Source organism: Paroedura picta, chromosome 2, assembly GCF_049243985.1.
Source record: "Paroedura picta isolate Pp20150507F chromosome 2, Ppicta_v3.0, whole genome shotgun sequence".
NCBI lineage: Eukaryota > Metazoa > Chordata > Lepidosauria > Squamata > Gekkonidae > Paroedura > Paroedura picta.
Window position 1 is genome coordinate 81364327 of NC_135370.1, and position 19370 is coordinate 81383696.

The 19370-nt window shown below is 42.9% G+C and overlaps 1 protein-coding gene across 5 annotated transcripts; it reads right to left on the minus strand.

The window, feature by feature from the left end:
• Window positions 1–607: 607 nt before the first annotated feature.
• Window positions 608–19357, minus strand: SIRT3 (sirtuin 3). 5 transcript variants are annotated; one of them, XM_077321228.1, is made up of 9 exons: window positions 19235–19357; window positions 14347–14441; window positions 12544–12721; window positions 9784–9981; window positions 5523–5755; window positions 5057–5157; window positions 4430–4591; window positions 3132–3341; window positions 608–1203 (listed from the first exon to the last, which is right to left on the minus strand). In XM_077321228.1, exons 2-9 carry the CDS (start codon window positions 14420–14422, stop codon window positions 1183–1185), a joined length of 1179 nt encoding a protein of 392 aa, XP_077177343.1. In that variant the 5' UTR covers window positions 14423–14441; window positions 19235–19357; the 3' UTR covers window positions 608–1182. The 5 variants fall into 5 exon arrangements, with proteins under 5 accessions (XP_077177343.1, XP_077177342.1, XP_077177344.1 ...); XM_077321227.1 differs by lacking the exon at window positions 19235–19357 and adding an exon at window positions 18330–18856; XM_077321229.1 differs by lacking the exons at window positions 4430–4591; window positions 19235–19357.
• Between the last annotated feature and the right edge of the window lie 13 nt (window positions 19358–19370).

Genomic DNA, 19370 nt, shown 5'->3' on the forward strand with positions numbered 1-19370 from the left:
TCAACTGGAAGTGTGTGGAGACTGAAACAAAGTGAACTTTGCTAAGGAGATTGAGGTTTATGTGGGTTAATCTGCAGTGATCTGATATTTTGAGGATCCTGCCTGATGCCTGCAATTGGATGATGATATTCTGGCCACTTCTAATCATGATTTAAGTACTACTGTACATTTTTTAATGTTGGAAACAGAATTGTTTCCATGAATACCTTAAATCTGAGCTGCATGAATGGCTAGTCTTATTCTGTGTCCCATCATCTGCATAAAGGTTTATGCACTATTTATTATCCATGTACATTAATTTATAAACTAGTAAGGCAATGAATACATGTTTTCTGTACTTAACTGGATAATAAGTAATAACAGACTCACAATTAATAATCAGTGAAAGAATGTTGGTGTCTTCAAAGTTTAAAAGTTTTCAACTCATTGGTGTTCAAAGTAATCACCAAAATATCCTAGATGTAAATAAATGGGACAATTATTTAAAGAATGAAGAATGTCTCAGGTAACCATTAAAGATAAATGGAAGATAACACAAGGGTAGAGGCTATAGCTTCTGACTTTAAATTCTGGTTAATTTATGACAAACATTAAACAGACCATAGGATCTTCATGAAAGATGCTTTTATTTTGATTAATAGTGCTGCTGGGTAAATGTTGATTCAGATTAAAATTGCAGTACCAATACACCCATGGTACTATAATTTGTTTCTAGACACAATGTTGTATAGACATTACCCTTCTTCCTATTTTATATGAATGATACATTGCAAATGAACATTAGATTATTTTAAGAATCTCTGCTTGGAAACAGATCTTTACCACACACACAGAACTCAACTACAGATTTTGAGGTTGACCTTTGACAAAAACCATAATAGCCACTTGACCTAATCTTGGCTGCTTAACAAATGGGAAGGGGGAAATGTTGGATTTTGTCACAAATGGGTAACAAGTTCTTGCTCCAACAGGATGCTAAAGCTGACCCTGTCATGGGAGGTAAAATGAAGAAACCCAGACGCTCTCCAACTATTATTACTTTCAGGGCTACTTATTAGATGATACCAGCATGGACAGCATCTTCAACTCCAGATCTCTGCTTGTATATAAGAGCAACATTTGACTGGTCTGAGAGTTGCTTCTTTAGGCGACAAAAGCTTCCAGCAGTAGAGGTCAAAGTTACTATTCGCCTTTTTCATCCAGCTAAAAACAGAAAGAACATAACATGTGAAGCCTGCCTGGTCTATCAGTTCAAAAAACAAAAGCATAGGAAAGAAGCAATACCAACTGCAATACAATAACATCTGCATGGTTCAGTTGAAAGAATTCAAGCTTATTAAGATAAAAACTGCAATCAAAACATTTGGAGAGCAACTGAATCAACTGCTATGTTAATCTACTAAAAAAACGAGTCTAACAACACTGGCAAATTGGTGGAAGGGTACAGGGAATATAATCTATGTAACCCACCATGAGCCGTCAGGGAGTGCCGGGTAATAAATCTAATAATAATTATTATTATGCAGAAGATGAGCTCCCCACTCCCAGTCTCTTAATTGCCCACTCTGGTATTAGATCTGTGCTTCTAGCAGAGGAAATAAAAGCACATGGGTAGCCTCCATACATTGTCCTACTCAACAGAAAAGGATTATAGAGGCGACCCACAGGGATTTCTCTTTCTCAACTAATGCTGCAAGTAAAATTATAATTACATTTTATTTTCCGCCCTATTTTGAAGGGACTGAGGGTGGATTCCAATAGGGTAAAATATATAAAGTTGTATACATAATAGAAATTTAAAATAAATACAGTAAACTCTAAAATATTAAAAAGAATTAAACTAATTGCCTGCTCTTCTATCATGGGCAAGTGGAGTATAATAACAATGGCCATTTGAGTTGGTCAGTGGATTCTGACAGGGAGGCTGGCAAATCATTAAAAAAGGAAAAAGAAACCAAGCTGAAGCATGGAGGCTTTGTGTATGTCCTATCTAACCTAAAAAAGCCAGTAATTCTGAGAAGGACACAAGAATGACGGGTGTCTAGGTTTAAGTTTCAAAAACAAGAACATTCTTTTCAACTTTTATTCACTGAAGAAATATCTACAGACTATATCTGGAAGAACTCAGCCATCTAGAATCAAAACCCAGTAAGTAATTCTACAGCAGTATAATATGAATATCCTTGCCTCAACTGAGTATTTTTGAGACATGCACAGCTCACTGCTAGCAGCCTTGACCCAGGTCTCATCTATGACCAGAGGAAGTGATGTCAGTGGAGAATCCCTGTACACAAGAGTACTTTAGGCAGAAGGCATCTCTGACTCTGGGTTAAGACATGTAGGGGGGAAATATCAACTTATGTGTATAAATATCTGTCAAGCAGCCTTGAGTGTATGCAGATATTTCTGAATTTAAAACTGAAAGCCTATGACTTGGTACAAAGAACCTCCTCCAGATTTCATTGTAAATGGAAAGGTTAGTGCAAACAGAACACAAAAATTATTAGATTCCACAAAGGTGGACATTTTGACATTGTTGACTTAGAATTCCTGATAGTGGCTGCAATGATGTCTCTTGTTCTTGCTGCTCCAACATAATGCCAGAAACTTCCAATAATCCCAGCTCTAGCATTCACCTCAAAATCAATCACAGGACAAATCCAGGCATGCAAGGATAGCATCCAAATCAGCCATTTTTACCAAGGGAACTGATCTTTGCAGTTCAGGGATCAGGTATAATTTCAATATGGCAAGGATGGGTTCTGGACCTTTTTAACTTAGCCCTTGGCTCACAGCCTATACTTTTAGATGAGCCAGTCACAGAATCTAGGACCAGCTTGAAGACCTAGTTTGTTGATAGATTTCTAGCATTGTTTGTTTATACAATGTACATTTTGTTGTAACCAATTTTGGTGAGAACAGCATGGTACAAATATTTTAATACATAACATTCACCTGGAATGGAATCCATACCATTAACTCTGGGAAACACTGAAATGGGCACTAAGCTATAGAGACTGAGAGTTAGTTATATGGGCTCTTTCAGAAATCTTGCTATTTATTTGCACTTAGATTTTGCAAGAAGAAGGAAGACTGAGGAACATCATGAGTTTTAGACCAAGGTTACTTACCTTTTCAGTTTCTTTCTTAATTAGCTCCTGCAACTCATCCTTCCAGCCCAGAAGGGACACCACCTTCTCCACTCCACTGACCACATCTCCCAGTTCAGCTACATCATTGTACTGTGCCTGATAGGCAAATGGCCCCACCAAGTCCCGATTGATCAGTAAACGTGGAACAGAGCTGCGGACTGCACCTGCCAGACTGGCAAAAGGTTCCACCTAAAATCGAACACCAGGGGAAAAAGAAAGAAAGTAAAGGTCACTGGGACTAAATTTAACTGACAAGAAACCCATAGCATATCATTATTAGTTCCTGCTGAGATGCAAGCCCCCAGACCTCGGATGTTTAATTTAGCAGTAGGCATCTGAGCTGTGCGTCAGACTTCCCCATATTGTCAACTCAAACATTTATTAAATTACGGGAATCACAGCCAGCAGACTGAAATAAAACTTCTATTATATATTGTTATAACGTTGGTTGTAACAACACAAATAGTTTGGTAATTTTACAATTACTCAGTAATACAGAGTGGAGTTGCACTTGCAAGACCACACAATATAACATGGCACAGTTAACTCATGGCTGAGTCAACATTTAAACCCAGGACATCTTACAACTCATAAAAGTGTGATATAGTGTTCTGAGTGTTGAATTTAAGCTCCAGGAGACTGGGTGACTTTTGGCCACTTACACACTCTCAGCCTATCCTACTTGTAGGGTTGTTGGGAGGATAAAATTGAGAAAAATGTAGGCCTCTTTGGGTTCCAATTGGGAAGGAAAGCAGAGTATAAATGAAGTAAGTAAATGCAGCATTACAATAGTTTCTCTTTCAACCACTTTTCTCTTTCAACTACTGAACTGGCTCATTCCTGCTTAGGGAATCAAGTATGCTGCTTCATTACATCTGATTCCAACAACGCATGTATGCCAGCATCTTCAGCCAGCACTGATCTATTATCAGTCAATACTATTTCTATAATAGGAACCAAGTTGAACCACAGCAGGTCACACACTGGGCTGTTGTAGAGGAAAATTGTACTTACACTTCCCACATTCCCGTTTTGTGTAACCTACAGCCACATTTCTTACATAATTAGCAACCCAGGTACCATGCTTAGTCTATGCTCCATAAACCATTATAAGCCCATGTCCAACAGGTCACGATGAGACTGTTGATCCCGGAATTGCCACCCTCCATTTCCATTAGAAACCCTGACTGCTTACTCTGTACTTTCAAGATTCCCAGAACCACATTGTCTCAAAACCCCAGCTCTCATTCGCTTCCCATGTTCATGGTAGACCAGACCTCAAGGGAGGTTCCAATGACAAAGAGCAGGTCTGCCATAGGAAAATCTGTCATATGCAAGAAGAACCGATGGGGGAGCTCCTCTCCGAAGAATACAATGTCAGGCTTGATGATTCCAGTGCATATGGGGCACTGAGGGATCTTGTCTGCCATCACATCTGCCTGAAATGAAATCAAACGTGACTACATATAAACCAATGTTAAGGTGATACAAACCACAGTGACACACTACATCACACTTAGAAGAAGAGTTGGTTCTTATTCCACTTTCCTCTACCCAAAGGAGTCTCAGAGCGGCTTACAATCTCCTTCCCCTTCCTTTCCCCACAACAGACAACCTGTGAAGTAGGTGAGACTGAGAGAGCCCTGATATTACTGCATGGTTGGAACAGCTCTATCAGTGCTGTGGCGAGGCCAAGGCCACCCAGCTGGCTCCTAATCACTACACCAAGCTGGCTCTTAACCCACTGCTTGGACTCCATTCACTATACACTGTAACCAAACCAAACACAGCTCTGTAAACCCTCCAAAACAAGAATCTTAGCACAAAATGGCAACATAACCCAAACCTCCTCAAATATGCTTCTGGTAATCCTATGGCAGCTCCTCTTCTGTTCAGCCACTCACCCTAAAGTCCTCACCCGGGTATGATCTTCGACAGACTGTACAAGTTGCAGAAGCAAATGTGCCATGAGCCTCAACTAGTTTATCTGCAGGTATCCCAGCAACTAAAACATAAAAGGCAGAGAGAAAATCAGCTTGAAACATTTCATTAACCCAAGGTTAGTGAAGGAGATGATAAAGTTAGTAAAGCAGATGATCACCCAAGACCCCATCACTGCCTCCACCCCTCAGTGTTTATTTATTACATCTTTATCCTACCCTTCCTCCAAGGAGCTTGGGCAGCATACTCAGCTCTCCACTCCTCCATTTCACCCTCAGAATGACATGAAAGGTAAATGGGACCCATCACACAAAGTCAGCTCAATGCCGTTTAAGCGAGCTTCATGACAGAGGAGGGGATTTGATCCTGAGTCCTCCTGTTCCTAACTAAACCACATGGGTATCTTCAAATTGGAGAGGAGGGGCTAACCTCTCTCCAGTCCATCAATGTTCTGTGTGTACAGACGCAAGAGAAGCCCTTTGTCAAACAGAAGTCGGAGGAAGTAGTGGATGTAGTTGGGCCTGTAATTGCCAGGGTACAACTCCTTGGCCAACATGTAGAAAGGCTTAGGATTCTGGAAGAAATAGCTAAGTTCAAAGATGGCTTCTGGATATGGAATATTATACTGCTGGAGATTATCATAGAGGCCACTCTTGGGAGACCTGCAGAGATAAACAGGATATTTAAATTGAGGGCAAAACATGTAGGAAATCAAGTCAAGCTTATATATACAATCACAGACCAGAATGATGTAGGAAATCAAACCTACTTTAAGTAATTGTATGTTTTTTTTTTTAATGGGCCCTCCTAGCTGTATGACAACTTGTCAGAGAATCTCCTTTAGGTCATGTTTTAAAGGAACATACAGACTGTAACACAATTAGGGCCCCTGTGTCTCAGGTTGGTCAAGCAGAGATTTATTAACTTAAGACATTGGTTCACAAACTGGATTAGAATCCAAATGTGGGTCATGACTCTCTCACATACAAGTCCAGGAGAGAGAAGGAGAAATAGAGAAAGCTGGGACAGGAGGTTCCAAAAGGTTCAATGGTAAATTTGGGTTTACTTCTGCAAGATGCGTGAAATGATCTCAAAAACACAATGTTTTGCTCAGATATATTTATGAATATTTAAAATGAACAGTATAAATTTGTTGAGCACTGGATTCTTCTATTTGTTTGGGGAAGGAGAAAGCTGCAGATGGGTTATATTTTTTCAAGATCCATTTGTAGAACTATTCCATTCTGCCGCTAAATATTAGGTCAATCACAAGCAAAACCATCCATAATTCTGGATGAGAAGGCTGACCTATCATACATGACAGACCTAGCTAGAGGAAGGGGGCAAAGTTAACCTCTTCCACAATAATGCATTAGCATGGGCCTGGCAAGCAAGGAGGAGATGTTGCTGTGGTATATTAGGATTCTCTCCCCGACTCTGATGATCTGTCCAGGACTCACTCTGCTGGTTCTGAGAGTGTGTATCCAGTGCTGGAGTGAGACAGGCTTGGGATTCTGTTTGCCGACTCCCTGCCCACTCCCTGCCTGAGCTGGTGGAGGTAGTCTCAGGGGTGATGTCAAAGACTCTAAGGCTGGTTGTTTTGGGGGACATCAACATCCATGTTCATGTGGGGACTGGCCCAGAATTTCATGGTCTCCATGACAACCACAGGCCTGTTTCAGATAATAACAGACTCCACACAATGCACAGGTCAGTTTCTTGTTCTGGTATTTTGTTCTGGGCAGAGTGATCTGAAGGTGAGGGGATTAAAGAGGGTCCCATTGACATGGTCAGATCATTACTTGCTGAGGTTTAGACATTCAAGAATACAAAGACTTTATAGGTGGGGGACTGATTAAGATGATCTGCCTGTATACCCTGATGGATCTGACTGGTTTTCTGATGACCTATGGGGAATTTCCTGCTGCTAGCCTGGATTACTTCTAGAATGAGGAACTGACCTGGGCAATTCACATGATCACTCCTAAGTGCCCTCTCAGGTCTAAGAGCCCAGGAAGCTCCTTGGTTCGCTAAGGGCCTGCAGATGATGAAAAGACACGGAAGACAGCTAGAGAGACAGTGGAGAAAGACGTAGGACAAATCCAACAAGACATAAGCTGGAGCTCTTTTTAAAGGCTTCTCTGTGGTGGTGAACAAACAATATTTTCACTACCATTGCATACACACAGTATAGATCTGTGGAACTTCTGGGGGTAATCAGAGACCAACCAGACGCTAACGTACAGGAGGTGGTAGACTGTTCTGCAGCTCACTGAAATCATTTTGCTCAAAACGTAGTGGATAAAATCTCTTGCATCTGTTCAAACTTTTATTCTGCATTAGCAGTGACAGGACTAGATGGCCTTAGGGTGCCAACATTGTGTGAGACACCTTTCAACTTATTCTGTCTGAGGAAGGAGTCAGATAAATTGGAAGCTTGAAATCTACCACCTGCTTGAATGACCCTTGTGGATCACTTGGGCCCATTCCAATCTGTTTCCAAGCTTGGTTATGGGGCTAAAATGTCTTGGTCATGCTGGGGGATGACTTGTGATGGGAGATGGACATAGTTGTTGTTGTTAAATGCGAAGCTGTGTCCAACCCATCGCAATCCCATGGATAATGATCCTCCAGGCCTTCCTGTCCTCTACCATTCCCCGGAGTCCATTTAAGCTCACACCCACTGCTTCAGTGACTCCATCCAGCCACTTCATTCTCCGTCGTGCCCTTCTTCTTTTGCCCTCAATCACTCCCAGCATTAAGCTCTTATCCAGGGAGTCCTTCCTTCTCATGAGGTGGCCAAAGTATTTGAGTTTCATCTTCAGGATCATAGAGGACCTGTTAATTCTCCTGATGGCTTCTGATACCATCAACCATGGTATACATTTGATTTCAGAGTGTGGTGTGGGGGTCCTGCAAGGTTCCCCTATGCTTTTTAACATCTGTACGAAGCCTCTGGGAGAGGGCTTCTGGGGATCTGGACTGAGTAACCGCCAATATGCAGATATCACTCAGCCGTCTTACATTTCCAACAATCCTATGGAGGCTGTGGAAACCATGAACATGAGTCTACAGGCTATTTTTGGATGGATGACGGCTGAAATTTAATCCCAGCAAAACAGAGGAAGTACTGGTAGGGAGAAAAACTGACCCAGGAATGGGAAATCTCCAGTTCTGGATAGTTGGGGACTTCCTTAAAGGATCAGATACCTTGGAGGTGCTGCTGGACACAGGCCTCCAATTGGATCAACACGTGGCAGTGATGTCCAAAGGTATTTTTCACCATCTTTGGTTGTTTTTGAGCATGAAATAACATGCTATTATGGTGCATGCCCCGGTAACATCTAGATTAGATAACTACAATGAGCTCTATATGGGGCTGACCTTGAAGACTTTTCAGAACCTATAGTTGTTACAGAATACTGCAACCAGAAAATTAACTAGAGTTGGTCATAGGGAGTATATCTCTCCAGTCTTGTTCTATCTATATTAACAGTCAATTTGCTTCTCCACCCAATTCAAGGTGCTGATACTGACTTTTAAAGCCATATATGGCTTGGGGCCAAAAGCCTTAAGGACTACCTCCTTCTATATCAACCCGTCCAATCTCTTTGAACATTTCCAGAAGCACTGCTTTGGGTGCCCCTACAATATGAGGCTAGACAGGTGGCAACCTGAGAAAGGCTCTTCTTGGTCATGGAGCCAAAACTTTGGAACTCCCTCCCCAGAAATTGCAGAAGTGTACTTTAGGTGTTCCATTTATGCCCTTCCTCTTTTGTTGCCTTCCATCAGTGTTTGCTTGACATCCCTAATTCTTGTGAGCCCTCCTCCCTATCTAATTTTATGGGCTATGTTTTATTTAATTGTTTTAAATATTTTATATATATTTGGATTTTAAATGTTTAAATGTTTTGTTTTAATGTTTGCTGCCTTGGGGAACCTGAACTGGGAAGCAAGGCAGTGTAGAAATTTATGTCATTTTTTTATATTTATATACCACCCTCCCTTGGAGCTCAGGGTGGTTTACAGTGAAAAATTTAAATGTCTTAAATAAATAACTGTAGCCTCCCCACTGCACAGTTTCAGAAGCACTGCATAGTATTCAGATAGCACATCATATCTGGGGAACTGGAGGGAGGCCTTGGGGACAGCACGGGTAATTTTGAATACACTTTGCTTGGGAGAAAGTGAAGGAAGAAGTGATTGACATATACTACAGAAAATGAGAGATACAACAATCATCTCTTTTCAACCACAGATGATTATTATTTATGAAAGATAAACTGATGGATGAAAAAATTCGGAACCAAACTGTTGTAGAGGCCTGGTCCAGTCTTGTGGATTCTACCTTCTTTTTAAATTCCTTCTGCAGCAGAGATTATGGCCAAACCAAAAGGGTTGGCCTTGCATTGAGGCAAATGGGAACAGGGGCCTAGTGCAATGAGACATCATGTATGAATAGGAAAAAGTTAAGCTGATACATCTTTCCCCTCCTTATACATTTTTTAAAAAGACCACAGTTTATATATTGTTCCTGCTGTCTGCTTCTTCCGGCTGCTTCACATGTGATATGACCTGTGCGGTAGCCACTGAAAATTGCTTCTGCAGAGCAGAAACTCCTTAGTGGAGAGTGTAAATGGCTTCCTGCAGAAAATCTAGTCCAAAGGGTAAGGAATCCTGTAGCACCTACCTGAAATCTGGGATGCCACTGGGAGTACTTAGTCCAGCTCCAGCCATTACTACTATCCTATAGCATTCTTTCTTTTGAATGAATTCTGTCACATCCTTGAGGGTGAGCTTAACTTTTCCACCATTATTTCGACCTCTGCCAACTCCAAAGAACACCATTGGAGCACTGGATAAGGAAAAAGATCTGACTCCTTGGATCCTGCCAGCAACACAGCAAAAATTCAAAAGATTACTAAGAGGCAAATATAACATTTATTCAATCAGAATGAGATTATTCTATCTGTGTGAAAACCATATAAATTAATAGCACTATAAAAATGGGAATTGGTCTTCCAACCTAGTATAATCTTAACACCGCCCGTGGCGCCACGGGCACCATCTTAACACCGACTAAATAAAAGGCTAAGGGGTTCTAGGGCGGGATGTGTCCGTGATGAGGAAGGGTCCGTATTGGACCCTTCCTCCGGACAATCGGAGGGACCAATCGGCAGGCGCACAGCGCCTGCCAATTGATCCCTCCAATTCCCAGCCCCAACAACTGCGATTGCTGCTTGGCCGCCGGCCTGACGCGTCGGAGGCGCGAAGCGTCAGGCCGGCCGCAAGGGAGCCCCCGGCAGTCCCGAAACGTCCCATCCACACCGGAGGGAAGGAGGCGAGCTCCCACGACAGTTCCCTAGGCTTCCAGAAGATTGTACGTACCTAGCGCCCTCCAATGGTCCGCCACCGCGCCGCTGCCGCCGCCTCCGACATAACCTGCACACACCCAACATGGCTTCCACCGACATGTGCCGCCACCCGCCGCGCCCGCACCTGGTTGCGCCCGTGCCCGCCGCTTTGCTGCCGCCCTCTGCCCTGCGTGCCTACAGCCTGCCCGGCCTCACACCCTCCGAACATGGTTCCACCAACCCGCCCAGCCCCGCCGCTGATCGCTTCGCTGCCGACGCCCACAGCCAGTTCGGGGGTCGCCAGCGCCAAGGTAGGCCATGCCGCCGGACTCGCGGGCCCAGCCCAAGCCGCCCCTGCCCAGCCGCGCCCAGCCCCGCCAGACTCCCTAGCGCCCGCTGCATTAAGCCTGCAGCGGGCTTATTTACTAGTTTGTACATAAAAAGGTATTAAAAATTGAGCAATGACTATGAATAATCTTAGATTTCAGGTTAATCCATGAACATTATAAAAATTATAAAAAATAGACAGGGCAGTTTCATATAGAATTAAAGTTATAGACATGTATATTTTTTCATAAGTATCTGTAGTCTTGTTGCCAGAAGTTGAAACTGCATAATAAAAAACAGGTTAGTACATAGTTAGCCAATAAACGGCTTCTTTCATTTCAGCCAATTCAAACACATTGACGTTTTCGCAATTTCAATGGCAGAAACAAGCACATTTTTTAAAAAGTTCCATAAAGAAATCCAGGTAATTCAAGCAACTCAGCCAAACTACATGTTATTGATGAAGGCAAATCCAAGGATAACGAAATGGACCTGGAGGTCCCCCAAAACAGTGATCAGATAGACCTTAAACTTGACAAGCAAACAACAAAAAAACAAATGAGTCTGTTAATCAGGTTTCCTGACTAGAGAACTACTGGTTATTAGGGCTCTTTCTTCCTTTTGAGGTCTACAGCGACATCATGTAGTCAGCCCTGCCTTCCAGGTTTACCCTAGCTCCTCTGAGCGTTTCCCCAACCTGATTTAGCACTTTCTTCTCCTGAAAGAGTGTACTGGGCTTGGGGGGGGGGGGGAGTGCAGACAAGAAGATATGCCATTCCTGTCATTTATTAGTGTCCTAACACTATGATGATGGTCCTTCTACCATTTTTTTTTAAAGGCAAAAGGCCTGCTGGAAGCAAGGAGTGGGTGGAAAGTATAGACATGAGAGAAACACACAGAGAAAACCCCTGTGCAGAAGTTCCACTGTCACTGCAAAACTTAGATTAAAACAGGACTTACTCTGCGCAAAAGCAGTCAATGTCTTCCTACTGGCAATAGTTCTTACTAATCGGGCGATAAAGATACTTAGTGACACTTGATTCTCTTGTTGGAGAATCTAATTAATACAAGCTACCTGGCCTTTCCAGAGAGATTGCTCTTGTCCCTATAGCAGTCGTGACCACCACATTCAACATCTCACCTTCCATGGCAAGCTGTGTGGCTGAAGGGCTTTGGCCCACAATCATCAATGGAAGAAGACACAAAACCTGTATTTTGTCAAGGAGACTATCTTATGGGGCATATGCTCTCAGCAGTGATTCGGATTTGAAGGTGTCGAAGATAATGACATGTGATAAAGTTTTGGTGAAATGGAGAGAGAAAAAGCTGAATTGGAGAAATGGAGTGGGAGACAGTGTCTGCAAATGGAGGAGGAAGAAAGAACAATTGCTCTGTGGTTATTTTAGAAAATTTAAGGAGGATTGGTAAGGGAGGGATGGGACAAAAGGATTTTGAAAAGGAGATACTTTAAGGTGTCATAATGTACTCTAAAGTTATAGGCTAGACAGATTCAAAGATGCTACACCTCTATGTACCAAGTCTGGTGGGGGGGGCATCACTTTTATTCCCTACTTGTCAAACTGGAGAGTCATCTGATTGCTGTGCACTAGAAACAGAATGCAGAGTCTTGGGAAGATCTAGCAAGACAGTTTTTAATGTTCTTATGGGATACTGTAGATGTACCCACAAAAATAAAGCCCAAACTTGTTTTGAGCAGGAGATGCCAGAATTCAGTGTCAAACTGACAAGAACAAGAAATTGGACCATACCTCTCTCCAGATATGCTTGCCAGCTTTTCTGTGATTGTTTCTGGAGGCTTTTGCAGCAAAAAAAACCTATTCGGAAGTTGGAAGACAGATCCCAATGAAACTAAATTTCTGCAAGCTATAGAAACAGAGGATCTTCTGTAATGAAGCTGTCGAGTGCATATCCAGAGATTCTTCCATCCTAGAGGAAGATATAATGATCATTTTCAAATGCAAGCTTGATATGTTTGTTAAGATAGTTTCTGCAGAGAAATAGAAAAAAACCTTTAAACCTTATTAACTCAAGTTTTGCATTGCCTGCATGCTTGTCAATGTACAGGAAAAGACATGAGAACAGATCTTTGCCTAAAAGACAGATTTACACTCTACTTTAGATAAGTCACTAAAGAGCATGGGGGAATAGCAAGGCTAGTGTTCTTCCACCTGTGCCAAGCTAAGCTACTAGCACCCAACTTGACCCAGAACACCTAGCCACAGTGATCCAGGCAACTCTAGGCTGCATTTCTGCAACTCATTCTATGCGGGGCTACCCAGAAATTACAACTGGTCCAGAATGCAGCAGCCAGGATTATTACAAGAACACCCTGGAGGGCCCATATCCGGCCTGCACTCCAACTGCTGCACTGACTACCAGTTGAATACCAGATCAGGTTTAAGTTTCTGGTAATCACCTTCAAGGCCATATGTGGTCTGGGCCCTGAGTACCTGGGCCTTTCCACTTATGCCCCCCAAAGAGCACTCTGCAGGCTCCAATAAGCTGGTGATCCCTGGCCCAAGGGAAGCATGTCTGGCCTTGACCAGGGCCAGGGCCTTCTCTTTCCTGTCCCCCACCTGGTGGTGCAAGCTTCCAGAAGCGATCAGGGCCCTGTCTGAACTAAAACAGTTCTGCAAGGCCAGCAAAATGGAGGTCTTCCACCAGGCCTTTGGTTGAGGCCAATGAAACAATTCTATCAATCAGAACCTAGAGATGCCTCCCTCCACCAACTATGTCTCAAAGACAGGTGTGTCGAACCTCAGTGCTGAAATATAAAATCATGAATTGTAAAACTATAATGTTATAATTAAATGCTAAATTTTGAACATTCTATGGTTATGAGCTCTATTGTTAGAAATAGTATGTTCTCAAACATTGTATGATCTCATGATGACATTCTTTGTATTGTACCATGAATTTCACTGTAAACCACCCTGAGTCGCAAGAGAGGGCAGTATAACAAAAATAAAAAATAAAAGGGGTCTCTGGAAATTGACCTGAGGTTGTGCTGCTGGTTGTTTTGAGACTATTGTTGATTATATTGGTTTTACTGTTTATGTTTTTATCTGTCCATCAAACATTTGTCAAGATGGTGCTATACAAATATATATTTTAAATAAAAGGGGAAAGAGGAAGCCAGAAGTTAAATTTAACTTGACTGGATAAGATAGAATCATAAACCACTGTGTATGCTCAAAATCTTTTACATACATTGAGTTTGGCAGAGAGCTGGAAACAAGACTAATTGGGGGGGGGGGGGGGGCAGAGTGCATGGTTTCCATTTAAAGTCAGTCTCCAACATCTTCAGCCAAAGAATGCAGGGCAGGAAATGTTGGGGAAGATCTCTGCTTACTTGAGATCTTGAAGATCAGCTGCCAGTCAAAGATACTACTGAGAGAAAAAGAACCATGGGTTGGCCTGTTAGTTAAGGCAGCTTCCAATAGCCAGCTTTCTTCCTGCTGTAAACTAATTCACACAGGACTCTGCAAGTACCTCTCCGCTTTTCAGTACAGCTCTGAACACTTCCCCACAGCCAGTGTGTCTTTTCTTACCTACTAATCTCTGAAAATTTGCAGAAAGAAATCGCTGCCTTCCCGTGAAGACTCTAAAATGTAGCCTCCAGTTCATCTTGCGTCAGTCGTTTAGCCTTGCAGCAGAAAACAGAAAAGTCAAGAGAAGACTTCCAGGCGAACCAACTGTGGGCTCAGGGCTGCCATCTTCCCGTCTCCCGCCCCTTCCCAACTGAAGCGCTGGAGCAGAGGGCGAAGGACGGCTCTGTTTGCTTCCCAGCGAGCTTGATCCAGGGAGCAGAACGGTGGAAAGGCTCTTTACCGTCATATTCCTAATAGACTGACCACTATGAATTTACACTTTAAAAAAAGAATCCGCCCTTAAGAATTTTTGTTTTATATATAATTGCTGAACTCTTAAAAAGTGGCACGAAGTGAAACGCAGCCACACTGGTAGCATGATGCTACCAAACAGCACTGCGTATGAAATAGTTCGGATCTGACGAGCCTTTCTTACACAGCAAAGGCCGCTGGGCCTTTCCGCAATTATTAATGTAGCATATCTTATGAAGACACTATATTTTTGGTATTTTGCACATCGCCAACCTAAAGCAACATCTGCCATTTTTAAGCGCTAGTTGGGAAATTGCATAAAGTGGATTCCCAAACTATATGGTGTGAGCTACAGGAAATCAACATCAGCCAAATAAATATATGGAGGCAAAGTAGCGCTATCTCTGCCTCCAATGTCCCACTCTCACATCCGCCTTCCACTCTCTTCTCTCGGGGACGAGAGTTTTTTTTTAAGTGAACTGTCTGGAGCAATGAATAGGCGTATAAGCATGCAAGCAAAGCCAAAAAGTTGTCACACAAAGCATGTCTCTCTAAAGTCCACTCCCCCTAAAAAAATCAGGAACGAGATTATTTTTTTAAGTGCCATAATGATGACATTCAACAAGCACTATGCATCGAAGATTAGATGCATAGGCGTTTCAATGGAGGTTTGAATTTTAAAACAGAATTGAGGGCATCATGGGCTCTTTAAAACATTGAGAAAGGGGATTGTTCGCGTGTAAAGCACGTTGCTCTCTTCCATCATTTCAAGCAGGCATATGGAATGTAAGAAGCATGAAAAGGCAGCAGATGGAAGCAAGACAGCAAGGTGATGAATGGCCAGAGCCGCAATAATTTTTAGTGCTATGCCATCACATTATTGCTATTTTTTTTAGATGTTTGGAAATACCCTGTGACTGCAGATCATGATTTTGTGCGCTATTTGGTCTCTTGTTGCTGTAATTGTCCTTGAACTCCAGCTTTGCATTTCATTCAAAACACTTTAGTAAAAGTTGACCTCTTGCTTGGAAAAGTCCATTTTTCTAGCTATGTTAATGTTTCTTGCACATCACTTAGTTTTAACTGCAGAATACCAATTCTCTTATCAGCTTTTACGGAGACCAGCTCATCACCAGTTGTACTTAGCAAACCTGTAGATTTTTTATGGGTCTGGGTGGCTGATAAATAGGGCTTCCAGCCTTCACATGAGGCCTGGTGATTGCCTGGAATTACAACTGATATCCATCCAACAAAGATTGATTCCCCTGGAGAAAATGGCTGCTTCAAAGGGTGGATTGCATGGCATAATTTCCGGCAGACGTCCTTCCCCTTCTCAAACCCCACCCTCAAATCTTCAAGAACTTTCCAACCCAGAACTGGCAGTCCAACATTGAGGTCACTAAAAAGTTGTAAACCAGGACCAAATTGAACCTTTTGCCTCCAAAAACAATTAGGGATTGGTAACAGCTGGATCTAGGTCCCAACTCATGGAGCTTTGAGTTCGTGTGTTAATTTATGTCTCTGTCAATCCTGATCATATACAATTTGATAGAACCAACACTGCATGATACTAAAAAGTCTATTCATTCCAACTGCTTGCGACAATGCAGCTTTTCATCCATCAGCTCTCCAAAACTCAAGCAGTCCTCCAAATATTGTTCTGGTTGACATGTTATGTTATGATCATTATATTTGTTAATATTACAGTGTTCTATGTAATTAACCTATGGCATTCTATGTAAACGGCCCAGAGCCGTATAGAAGGGCGATATAAAATATTTAATCTAAATAAATAAGTTCAGACCACTTTGATAACACAAACACTGAGCAAGTATGTTGCAGAACAGTAGACTTTTAAAGTATTTCCTTTATGGTCCCAGTCCAGAAGTGTTTGAGCATACTTTGTATTTGACATTACCCACACTTTGAAAAACATCACCACAGGCAGCTTTGGAGAACAGAAAAGAGAGAACAGAGAGCCAGCTTCATATAGTGGTTAGGAGTGCAGACTTCTATCTGGCGAGCCGGGTTCGATTCTATGCTCCTCCACATGCAACCAGCTGGGTGACCGTAGGCTTGTCACAGCACTGATAAAGCTGTTCTGACCGAGTAGTAATATCAGGGCTCTCTCAGCTTCACCTATCTCACAGGGTGTCTGTTATGGGGGGAGGAAAGGGAAGGCGAATGTAAGCTGCTTTGAGACACCTTCAGGTAGAAAAAAGCGGCATATAAGTCCCAACTCTTCTTTCCCTTTCGTTCTTTTCCCTTCCTAAAGACTGATTCTATAGGAAGTGATAGTGTAAAACTGAGGACTGTCCTGAGGATTACTAAGGCTGCCAAATGTTTTGTACTCTTTTTATGCGATTGAGTTTTTAACTGGAGAGAGTGGGGTGATTGTAGGCCACTTTGAGATTCCAAAGAAGAGGAAGAGGAAGAAGAGTTGGTTCTTATATGGTGCTTTTCTCTACCCAAAGAAGTCTCAAAGCGGTCGCCTTCCTCTTCCTCTCCCCACAACAGACACCTTGTGAGATAGGTGAATCTAAGAGAGCCCTGATATTACTGCTTGGTCAGATCAGCTTTATCAGTGCTGTGGCGAGCCCAAGGTCACCCAGCTGGTTGCATGTGGGGGAGCGCGGAATCAAACACAGCTCACCAGATTAGAAGTCCGCACTCCTAACCACACCACCACCAAACTGGCTAGTGGGTAGTGAAAAGCAGGTCATAAAATCCAACTCTTCTTAGTATTTACAGGCTATTTTTTTAATGCTGTTAATTTTACTGATTTTATCTTTTAATGATTTTGTGAACTGCCCTGAGTAGGAATCTGAAGAAGGACATATAGATGTGAAAAGTGAATATATAGCAGTGGTCCCCAACCTTTTTATCACCGGGGACCACTCAACGCCGGGGACCACTCAACGCCTTTTACTGAGGCCCAGTGGGGGGGGGGGGTAGTTTACTCCTCTACTCTCAACCACTGCCCTAGCGCTCTCTGATTGCTATGGTAATGTTTAAATATCCCTTCAAAATAAGATACAGACACACCACAACAATGAAGTGTGTTGTAAAGGGCTGGGGGGGATGAAGTAAAGGGCCGGGGGGGGGGAGAAGGCATCCTTCGGGACCCACCTCCAATTAGTCAAAGGACCACATGTGGTCCACGGCCCACAGGTTGGGGATCGCTAATATATAGGATATTATTAAAATATTTAGCAATGGTGGCAAACCATGAAAAGAACTGTATTTTAGACCCTGTTTTTCACTATGCAAAGGAATCCCAAAATGACTTACAAACAACTTTCCCTTCCTCTCCCCACAACAAATACCTTGTGAGGTAGGAGAAGCTACGAGAACAGACCTAAAAGAACTGTGACTAGCCCAAGGTCACCCAGCTGGCTGCCGCTCTTACTACTACACCACTCTGGTTTGGGCACTTAAGAGAATATGCCATAGTAGCAGGCACAACCCTGAAACTGAAAGACATGAGACAAATAGATCCAATACTACTGTTAATAGTAACAGATATATGGGAAAATTTATGACACTCAGCTACATTTCTTCAACCTTATTTAGACTGCTGTCATGCTCATAAAGCATGCCATAGCAAGATGTGACAGTGCCTCCCAATTCTACCACTGCAACGTCCATCAACTGATTAAGGTCTGAAGCAGCATGCACACAAAAACTCATACCTTGAGTAAACTTTGTTGGTCTTAAAGGTGCCACTGGATTAAAACTTCATCCATCCACTGAGTTATTGTATTGTGGAAAAACTGGAGAAACATCCACAACAGAGACGCCAAGCATTTTTCTTTTTGATTGTGTAACTTATTTGCTGTTTCATTTCGCAACACAAGACAGCAGAGATTACTATTGTATCTCTATCTGGCTCTCACAGATCTGCAACTAGGGTTGGGAAATCCCTAAAGGAGCCTGGGGAACGACTGGGAAAGGAGAGGGACCGCAGCAGATAAAATGTCATCCACTTGCCAAACTACGGTAGCTATTTTATCCAGGGAAACTGACCTGTTGTATGGAAGTCAGTTGTAATTCAAGCCCCATCTGAAGATTAGCAACCACATTTCCCCGTGAATAAACAATCCCTGACACTTTCTTGACTGAATTATCCTAGTATATGTTTTGTGCAAAAATGCACATCAGCTGGAACTGTTAAAAACAAGAGCTGCACAGTTTATCAGCATGATTCAAGCAATCAGCAAATTGAAGCTGCACTAAAGCGAACAATGATTCCTAAACTTTGTTCCTTGTGAGATACTTGTTCCTACTTGTTATTTAATTATGAGGGACACGCTTGAGACGGTGCACACGAGGCGTCAGCAACCGGTACTTCCTTCTCCAGGGTGCCAGCCTCCAGGTGGGCCCTGGAGATCCCCTGGAATTACAGGTCATCTCCAGACTAAGGAGATCAGTTCCCCTGGAGCAAATGGCTGCTTTGGGGTGTAGACTCCATAACATTATACTTGGATGGAAGTGGATTCACTCCGGGCTCCACCCTCAAAGTCTCCAGGTATTTCACAACCTGAAAGCCCTCCCTCCCCCCCCCCCGTATGAAAGAACAGAGGTCGTTCTCTCGCACCGCTCCGTGGCCAAGGCCTGGCAACACTCGCAGGGAGCGCCAGAGGGAGCACGCCTTTCCCCGGCTCCGTTGCACAGCCCAGGCCTCTCGGCATGTCCTAGGCCGCCGTTGTCATGGCGACCCGCGAGGCTCCTCC

What these genes read in the sequence shown, in the direction of transcription:
- SIRT3 (XM_077321228.1), bottom strand. Translation starts at nt 14,422, where the DNA reads ATGAACTGGAGGCTACATTTTAGAGTCTTCACGGGAAGGCAGCGATTT. An exon ending in GCAAGCATATCTGGAGAGAG is followed by an intron (nt 9,982 to 12,543) that starts GTATGGTCCAAT and finishes TGTTGCTGGCAG; the next exon opens with GATCCAAGGAGTCAGATCTT. An exon ending in TTAAGAAAGAAACTGAAAAG is followed by an intron (nt 1,204 to 3,131) that starts GTAAGTAACCTT and finishes TTCTGTTTTTAG; the next exon opens with CTGGATGAAAAAGGCGAATA.